General features: G+C 36.2%; 1 protein-coding gene across 1 annotated transcript in view; it reads right to left on the bottom strand.

The window, feature by feature from the left end:
- Positions 1-10,167, bottom strand: part of RIMS2 (regulating synaptic membrane exocytosis 2) — a 579,688-nt gene extending 569,521 nt beyond the window's left edge. Inside the window, exon 1 of the mRNA XM_011373284.2 lies at positions 9,489-10,167. Within this exon, the coding sequence (XP_011371586.2) occupies positions 9,489-9,664 (176 nt within the window). The 5' untranslated portion in view covers positions 9,665-10,167. The remainder of the gene's footprint in view (positions 1-9,488) is intronic.
- Between the last annotated feature and the right edge of the window lie 6 nt (positions 10,168-10,173).

The raw sequence follows: 10,173 nt of genomic DNA, 5'->3' as shown, positions 1-10,173 counted from the left end.
TGATGTGTAATGAAACAAATATTTCATATACGTTCCTGAGAAGCAAACCATGACAAAAATTATATTAGACACCTCATATGCCAACAACAACAAAAAAAATGATGGAGGTGAGCATCATCTCTGTCAACTGACCAATACCAAAGCATCAAATACCAATAAATGCCATTGTCGTTAGTGTATCCCTTTTCTCCCAGTTTTAGCACCTAGGAAGGCTAGTTGCAGGATTCACGAAGCTGCTAGGTTATTTTCCAGATGAACATAAGCTTGGTTGGAAGAAATGCTAAACAGCACATAGACAATTCCGTCTTCTTTCTGTGCTTAAAGGAGAATTTACCCAGCCCCTCTGTTTAGCAGAACCTACCAAATTTTGTGTATGTTACATAAAAATATTAAATTTTCTAATATATAAACTGTATAAAAGGCATTAATTCTAAATGTCATTAAAAAGCATTTAGCTAGCACTGTGTTATATAGAAAATACAAATTAGAACTTTTTGACATGTATATATAATATAAAATACATGTTCATAATATAGAAACTATAAAAAGTTGTTCCTTTTTAGCCTAATTTATACTATCTAGTTGCCTAAATATTTTTGGTAACAGTTCTAAAATGAAATCTAAAAAGAAAACAATATTATATCACTCAGGTTTAAACAATATTATATCACTCAGGTTTAAATGTATTCTTAAACTTTTGCCTTTCTATAACTCTACCTCTAAATCCTATTTCTAGACCTTCTCATCACAACAAAATTTATCCCTCTTTCATAGTACAAACATTTTCTGAAATCCTGCAATAACTCAGTAAGGTAATATAAAGAGGAACAGAATCTTCAACTGCAACATATCATTTCCATGGCTAATTTCCTCTCTATATTTTCCTAAAATACACTCGCATTTCCAAAATTTCTTTATAGGTGATGAAAGTATACAAAAAATATATATTTGCCCTAGTTAAATCTAATATATAAAACAAAGATTGTGTAATCATTAAAAACACCCAAAGAATGAAACAAAAGCAGATGATGAGAAATTCACTGACGCTAAATTGTCAATGGAAGGAAGGACAATTCAATAAAAGGCAGAGAGACCTGGAGATGTGAAAAGATTATATGGTATTAATATATCCAGTATGAAAAAAGTTTTATAAGCTATTAAGTAGCATTCCTTCAAATTATGAATAGGTTCAAATAATTCTGATCCCATTCTCCTCTTTTTCATTTTTTTCTTTTTTTCAATTAAATTTATTGGGGTAATAGGGGTTTATACCATTACATAAATTTCAGGTGTACAACTTTATAATACATCTGTATATTCTATTGTGTGCTCATCACCCAAAGTCTAGTCTCCTTCTATTACCATATATTTGACACCCTTTACCCTCTTCATCCTCATAATACTCCCTCCCCCTCTGGTGACCATCATTCTGTTGTCTGTATCTATGAATTTGTTTGTTCATTTACTGCTTTTTGTTGTATATCCCACATTGGTGAAATCATATGTTTCTCATCCTTTTCCATCTGACTTGTTTCCCTTAGTATGATATTCTCAAGATCCATCCATGTTGTCGCAAATGGCAATATTTCATCTTTTTTATGGCTGAGTAGTAGTCCATTGTGTATGTCATTCTCCTCTTTTCTTTGCCTTCTCTTTTTTCCCCCCAATATTTGCCCTTTTTTCTACTGCTCTATTATTTCCCATCCTACCCCCACTAAATCCCAAGTTGTAGTCACTCTAATACTCATGTTCATGTTATAAGCTCTTTAGAATAACCAAAACAATAAAAAAAAAAAAAGCTGCTTCTCAACTGCTCTCCTAAGAGAACACTGATCCTAAGACTAGAGTTCAGAGAACTGACCACCAGTGAGATGAGCAGACAAAGACATATTTATTACGTAGTCAGTTGAGCAAGTTGGGCATTATAAAAGCTTACTTCACCCCTTTACACAGTTATAAAATCTTAGCAATTTGGCTCCTAAATTTTTCAAAATCTGTCCAGCCTCTCCACTTCCACATGACTGCCTTATTTCATATCTTCATCATTTATCACCTGGATTACTGTAAGAGTCTCCTAACTACTGCCCTGGTCTCTGGCATTACATATTCTCATCAATCCTTTATATTGTAAGAGTGTTCCTTTTTTCAACAAAAGTCTGCTTATATTGCACCACTGCTTAAAATCCCTCTATGACTTCCTACTGCCTTCAGGATTAAATCTAAATCAAAAGAACAGCATATAAGGTCTTTTAAGCTCTGACTATTGCCATCTCTCTAATCTCCTCCACTGATTCACCTCCTATGCTCCAGACCTTCTGAACCACTTCAAATGAGTTTCTTGAGCATGCACTGACTCTTTTACAAATAAAAGGTAAATTTTGAGAGGAGGGAGACAAGAGTTTTAGTATTTTTGCTTAGAATATCTTCCACTGCCCAGCTACTCATTATCTGAAACTCAGACGAGATGTCATCTCCCCAAGATTGGATTCTCTTGTATGAATATATCCACGATACACTGTACACAGTGGTATCCTAGCTCTTGCCATGCAATATATTAATTGTGGTTTATCATGTTTCTTCTAGTGAGTTGCTTGAGGGTTAGTTGAGAATGGTTAAAAGTGTTTTAAGACCCAGAGATATCTGCAATTCTATGGGTCACAAGAGAATACAAAAGTACTTAGTCTCTAGTATCTTTATTATTTAGGAATAAAATTTCTAGATATTAAAAGGATAAACTGTCTGATACCCTCAAACAATATCAAAGAGACAACAAACTACTCACTAGGTTAATGACATATTTTTTACTATGGTTATCATATACTAAAAACATCTTTACAGTCTTTTTTCATGACATTTTACATTTTTATGTGTTCAAATGATTATGGTTGGCCTTACATTGTCTGCCCCTAGAGGAAATTATTTCTATCCAAAACATCCTGTACATTCTTTACCATTCAGCTCTGTTAAACAGACTGGAAATTTGTAAATGTTTTGAAAGTAATAATTTTAAAAGCAAAATATTCCTTAATTTGTAGTAGTTCTTAAGTTAAAAAATGATACAGCACAATATTCTTCAGGTTGCTAGTCAGAAAAAAAATGCTCTTAGTCCAAAACAAAAGAAAGTTGAGTTTCAATCCTACACAAATACTCTAAGTCTGCTTCCAATAAAAAGCAAAACTGGACATATGTTTAAAAATTACATTTGATTTAAAAAATAAGAGCACTACTTTTTCTTTTGGATTACTGAATTTCACTGTGAAAGCAAATACTATCCAAATGAACATAATATTCCCCGTGTTTCATTCATTCACCTAATATTTTTGAGTGCTTCTATGTGTAAGACATGTGTTAGATAAGAAACTGAGGCTGACATGGTGAACAGGAAGTCATGGTGCCTGCTCTCTGGTAGTTTATAATCTAGCAGGATACACAGACCATAAACTAATAAAGAAATCATTGTAAATTTTATAAGCATAATTTGGAAAATATTAAAAGTGTGATAAGGAATAAAGGAGAAAACCTACTTTAAAAAGCATGGTCAGGAAAGAGCTCTCAAAGGAGGTAAATTTGAATCTAAGGCCAGAAAGATGAAAAAGAAACAGTCATACAAAGATTTTGTGTATTTGAGAGGCAATGGAAAGGAAATGATCATTGTAAACTCTAAAACCCATGCTTCCGAATTAGATTAACCTGGTAAGATCATCTGACTTCTCAAATATAATATAAATAAGACAAATAAGTAAATACACATTTTGATTTATTAATAGAGCAAAAAATTTATCCCAGGCAAATATAAGGTCAATCACAGAGTAATTTCAACAAATTAGTTCTCTCACATTCACCTACAACACTCAATATCTTGCCAATAACCTGGTGTCAGTATTATTTTCACTGTTACACCTTAGTTATCAGATTCTCAAAGAATAGTTTTTGCTGAGGAAACTTCTTCCAATTCATCACCTTCCCTCTCTTCATCCCTGGCCTTCTAGACAAATAATGAAGTGACTTAAAAGTTCTCCAGGCATATTTTGACTTCCTAGTAAACATGGAAAAGAATCTCTCAATTTTAAAAAAAAAAAAAAAAAAAAAGGAGGTGGGGAAGATTTCACTCAGGAATGCTATGAAAATATTAAAGTCTATCTATAATCAGTTAATAACAACTATTAATTGCACACCTATTTGCGCCAGGACACTTAGTCTGTGTTGATCGCAACAATCTTGATCGCAACAATCCTTCGAGGTAGGCGTTATCACTCAGATAATATAGATGAGGCTCAGAGGGTTTAATAACATTAATAACATAAGCCAGATCTTACTGTTATTAATTAGTAAAGCAAGGTTTCAGGTCAAAATCCATCTAGTCCATCATACTTGCCTCTACTACTTCCCTCTTCATCACACACTATAATTGGTTCTTTATCAATATATATGTCGACAAGAAGATACTATTTAACTGTCCTAGTTACTTTAAAATACAGAATATATATATGTAAAGAATATATATATACAGAATATATATATATATAAAGAATTTATTAGGTACTTTCTCATAAAATGCCAATCAAAATTTTAGAATGCATTTTGAATCCTTAAATATAGATTTTCAATATTTGACAATGGCCCTAGTTATTTACATGTACAATAATAATTTTCATTTAAAAGTCTTCATGATTAAATTGCATCATTTATCTAACATGCCACATTCTTAAATTTTCATTTAACTATAACAATAAAAACAGTAGTTTTTTTTTAATATTAGAATGAGAAGGATTATTCTATCACAAACCCCAAGCCATAAAACAAAAATAAATTCAAATACTTTTTTTTAAATCCCGACCAGTAAAAAATGGTACAAACAAGTTTATAAAACAAAAGATATTAAAGAGCTTCTACAAATCACTAAAAATGACCAACGGAAAATTAAATACAAAAGGTTCTACACAAATGTAAAAGACTCTCAACCTCACTGATGTTAAAACTGCAATCAAATCTACAATGGCATATTTTTCACCAAAATATTGACAAAGATTACCACACACTGAGTTGGCAAGGATGTGGGAAAGTCTCCCTAGTATATGTCACTTATGCCCACTTCTTCTGTGAAAGAAAATTTGGCAACATTTATTAAAATTTAAAATGTACTGACCTTTTGACCAAATCGTTCCATTTCTAAAATTTTATCTCAGAAATATATTCACACATGTGGGAAATGACATATTTACAGAGATATTTAATATAGTATTTTTTCTAATGGCAAAATAATTAGAATCAACTTACCCCAAAATATGGTACTAGTTAAAAAAAATTACAGAACATTCTTAAAATGGGATATTATGTAGCCATTAAAATGAATGAGGAAGCTATATATTAATGGGTGTGGAAATTATCTCCTAAAAAGTAAACTTCAGGCCACATTTGTTTTTATAATGTTTACACACATATGCGTGTGCACACACACACACACACATAAAGACACAAAATATTTAATATTCACACATATCTATGAATATTCTCCTATGCATAGAATATTTCTGAAAGACTATACAATAAACTGACAACAGCAGTTTCCTCTGGCTAGGGAAATAATTAGCTAAGAAATTTTGGACTATATGCATATATTACCTATTAAATAAAAAAAGTTTACAAATTGACTTTGAAAAGTACTTTTTAAATTAAATTAATTTAAAAAATTAGAACTGCTCACCTATTTGTTAAATGTAAGTTAAATTATTACCTTGATCTATCAGGGAAATTTTTACTTATTATCTTTCTGTATTTGGGGGGCAAATTGTCCCTTTGACATTAACAGAAAATCCAAACTGAGATTGAAAAGATAATTTACATGTCAAGAAATACATAATTTCTAATTTGTTACAAAAATATCATATCTTAAAGACTATAATATATGTACATAGTAGAAATTTAATAAATATTTACTGAATGAATACTTTGTTACTGATTCAGTGGGTTTGCTTTCCTCATAATTTTTTCATAGGCCCACACCAAAAAAATTAAAGCACCTCACTGGAAAACAGAAACTTTTAAATTATGCTTCTCTTTCAAAAAATTATTTTTTCAAAACAAAATTGGTAAACTACCTCATTAACATTACCACAAGTCCAATCAACTTTACTTATTAGGTACCTACAATGTGCAGGTATTAAAGATGCTGCACAACACAAACTCCAAAGAAGGGTATGTTTTTATTCTTGCCCTCAAGAAGTTTACATTATTGAAAGACAAGGCTAAAGGACATTATAGAATTTACTGATAGTTATCCCAACTAAAAATTTTAAAGGAATTTATGTAAGGGGAAAAAAAAGTAATTATTGACCTATTGAGGGATCTACTGAGATATAAAAGTGCTTCCAAAATTCTAGTATCTCATTCACATGTCAAATGGTATTATTTGATGGTGATAGACTTCCTGAGTATGTGGATGTTCAGTTAGGCTTTGAAGAAATTGCTAACAATTAAATATAATTTTTAATTATTCAGGCTCTTAAGAAGAAAGGTTACTATAGTAGTCTCAATCTGTTTTATTGTTCAACTCTCTCATTAAAAATCTCTCAGGCATGAACCTCTTAACATATGCATATTTGTTTACAAATTATATGCATCTTAATATTGTCAATCTACATATTAAGTGTCAGTAAAACTTAATCTCTTTTTCAAATACAAATAGAAGTGTAAATACGTGTTAATATTTTCTTTCTGTACTCCAAATATGTCATGATGCTCTTAGGTATGCACGCCCCGCTCGGTGTGAATACTTAACATGAATATTGAAATTCACAGATCATGCAAAAATATTTTCCTCCAGTAGTCCCAATTTTTCACACATCAAACTTTTTGTTAACATAGTTGTTAAAAGGCAGCAGACATAAATTCAAATTTCAGTTTATTTCTCTCTGCCCATTACCTTCTTTCAAAAGATGTTAACAATGCAATTAAATAGACATCACTAAAGAGAAACAAAGGATGGAATAGTCATAACCAGGCAATTTCCTCTTAAAAGTTATTGGAAAATAGTAACTACTGAAGAATATTATTTTTTCTTATATATAGCATTCGAAACTTAATACCCAATATTGAAAATATGTTACTTAATAAGTTGAAAATGATTTCTCTCGTTATTATAATTCTATTATAAAAGCTATTCTTTTCTTCATTTCCCTTGCCTACTCTTATTTTATTACAAAAGCCAAAAGTATTTTTGAAGAACATTTAAAATTAAATTTTCAAACATGTTATGCCAAGTAACTTCTCGTTAAAATGAATACAAAAATAGTTCTGAAAACATGTAGGCCACTTTGAAGTACGACCCCTTCCAAGACTAAGTTAGGTAGAAATACAAATAGATATTTAAAATAAATGTAAAGATTTTTTCATCAATGTAACTTCATAGGCTATACTACTATATGTTTAGAAAATTGTTTTTACATAAACTGTGTAAATATGAATTCACAAACTTATGTATTTGCATGGTATGTAGATTTATATGTAACTGTTATTATATATTCACATGTACCTACCTGAATAACCCTTTCACATTTTCCTAACATATTGTTTGCTTTGAGTAATTCTTAATTCAGTACTCAAAAGTTCATTTAAATTTCTATATATTAGAACAATAAATAGTTTTGGAACTACAGTGCCAATAAATACTATGATTTAGCATACCATAAAGAAATAAAAAACACATTCTACATTTAAATGTGGGTCAAAGAAATAAAACTATTTTATTTGAGCATCATTTTGGCAACACTAGCTTTATAACAATTACAGTAAAAAATATAAATTAATATATATAAATATCAAACTCTAAGTCATCAAAAGCTTGGCGTTGTTAGTATATATAATAAAATCAAGCAAAGTTACGAATATGTTCAAAAGGCTTTTAAAAATAATGCTTTATTCTTCCATTAGTTGAAGTAAGCCACTTAAATCTCTTAATCTTTTTTTCATTTTCCAAGCCTACTAATCAATTACATTCCCAAACAAGTGTTCAAACCCAAAAATTATCTTTGAAGAAGCAATTCTTTATTTCAGTTAATATGTCAGGAATACACTTGCTTAGACCTTCAATAGTTTTTGATACACAGTATTTTTCTCAAACATGTACAATTAACTGATACGTTTGTCATCATAAATAATTTGAAGTAGTAGTTTTTGTTAAATTATGGAGATATATATGTATAGACAGAGAATAGTTTATAAGTTCACTAAAGAATCCTGAATTTAACAACCTGTTTTTAAAATGTACATGATTAGAGGTCAGTGTGTTAGTTCCTTCATTGAGGATCTCTACACTTTCTATTGTGTTTCTGTGGAGAATGTGAGGAAAGTATACTTGAAAACGCGCAAAAGAACCGTTTCACTTTGGCATATAAACTGTACAAGTAAATTTCTTACTGAAAAATTCAAGTAAAAATAAAAAAGTTGAGTTGGAAGAACATAAAAAGGTTATACATCTTCTGCACAATCTCTTTCACATAATAACTTAGAAACCCATTCACCATAAAACATTTAAAAAGCAAGCCTGTAGAAACAAATCACTGCTAGACAAGAGGAGTTTCAAAGCTATAAACTATCTGCCTGGACAGTTCCCTAGTGCTGAAGTTACAGCGCCGCTAAACCGATGCCTGGGTGCTGCTTCCACTCTCCCACCCTCGGCCAAATCCCGGCTGCCTACACTAGGAACACGAACAGTAGAACTTCACAAGGAGGGAAGCATCCCAAACTGCAGTAATGGTAGGAACTGGAGTGTCTTCAGAGTCTCTTCAGGATTAAACAGATTTACTAGTTGCAAACAGGAAGAGCAGCAGAGTGCAGGGTGTTAGAACCCGCTGAGGGGGAGGGGCTGGAAGATGGCGGCGGCCGCACACCCACCAGAGACACGACAGAGCTTAGGCCCCTCGCCCGCACTGCCGCCCTCCTGCCCGTGGCGACTGTGGGCACCTCTGCTCTTCTCAGCGTTGGGGACAGAGCCGCCCTGCGGAGGCACCGGACAAGGGGCCGGCGGCGGCGTCCGCATCCCCGGTCCGCGCGCCTTCGCCCGGGTCCCAGCCAGGGAGCACCTGTGCACGGCCATATTGGATTCATTGCCCCAGTCACTGCCTCCGCGCGGGGGCGGCGGTAAAGGAGAAGGCACGCGCGGAGCCAGGGTACAGCCCCAGCCCCGCCGGGGTCCAGGAGCCGAACTTGCCCGCGGGGAAATCCAGAAGGACGCCCGGGAACATTACAACGCCCAAAGGCTCGCCCCCCTCACCTCAACCGGCCCCAGCGCCCTCCCTCCCCGATACACACCCCCGCGCTCTGACGCCCAGAAAGCAGCCCCGGCGGCCCGCGCTGGCCGCAGCCCTCGTGGCCCAGGCGCCGCCGGCGGGAAGGGAGGGCACCGATCCGGGAGCGCAGGCGGCCGCAGGGAAGCCGCCGAGGGGGCGGAGGGCAAGGAGGGAGGCGGGAAGATGGAGCTGGGTCCTTACTTGAGCACCGACTGCTCCTTCTCCTCTTCTTTCTTCTGCCGATCCATGACGGCCAGAATGATTTTCCTCTCCTCCTCCGTGAGGTGGCTGAGGTCGGGCATCTCGGGCTGCAGAGGCGGCTGAGAGGCCGCCGGAGTGGGAGCCGGGCGGCCCCGCGGCCCGACAGGAGCCGACATGTTTGGGGCAGCCTAACCACCCTAGGGCAGCAGGGAGGCAACTCCGCTGGCGGTGGCGGCGGCAGCACCCGCGCGGGCGGCTGGGGCAGCCTCCGGCGCTGGGACCAATACATACAAATCAATGGCCTTCAATCCGAGGCGACAGCCCCCCTCCCCCAAGAAAAAGAAAAGAGTGGGGGGCGGGGAGGGAGGGCGAGCGCAGAGGGAGGGAGAGCTGAGTGCGCTCCGGGAAATGTTTCTTCAGCCTCCAGGGGCGAAGGGCTGGCAAGTGAGCGGTTTGGGTGAGAGGAGAGCGGGAGGCCGGGCCGGGACGCGGTGTGCGTGGAGCGGCGAGGGAGGGTGGTGGAGTAAGGTGGCGGGGACGGCTAAGGGTGGGGTGGCTGGAGGGAGCGGGCGCGAGGGCGGCGCGCGGGCCGGGGCGCGAGTGTGTCCGGCTGGGGCAGGGGGCGCGCGCGCCACCTCGGAGGGAAAGGGGCAGCTGCGAACCAACCCCCTGGGGGAGTTCGGAC

This window comes from Pteropus vampyrus, unplaced genomic scaffold (genome assembly GCF_000151845.1).
Source record: "Pteropus vampyrus isolate Shadow unplaced genomic scaffold, Pvam_2.0 Scaffold222, whole genome shotgun sequence".
Lineage (NCBI taxonomy): Eukaryota > Metazoa > Chordata > Mammalia > Chiroptera > Pteropodidae > Pteropus > Pteropus vampyrus.
Note: the sequence above shows the minus strand (reverse complement) of the source record. Positions and strands in the feature narration are given on the sequence as shown.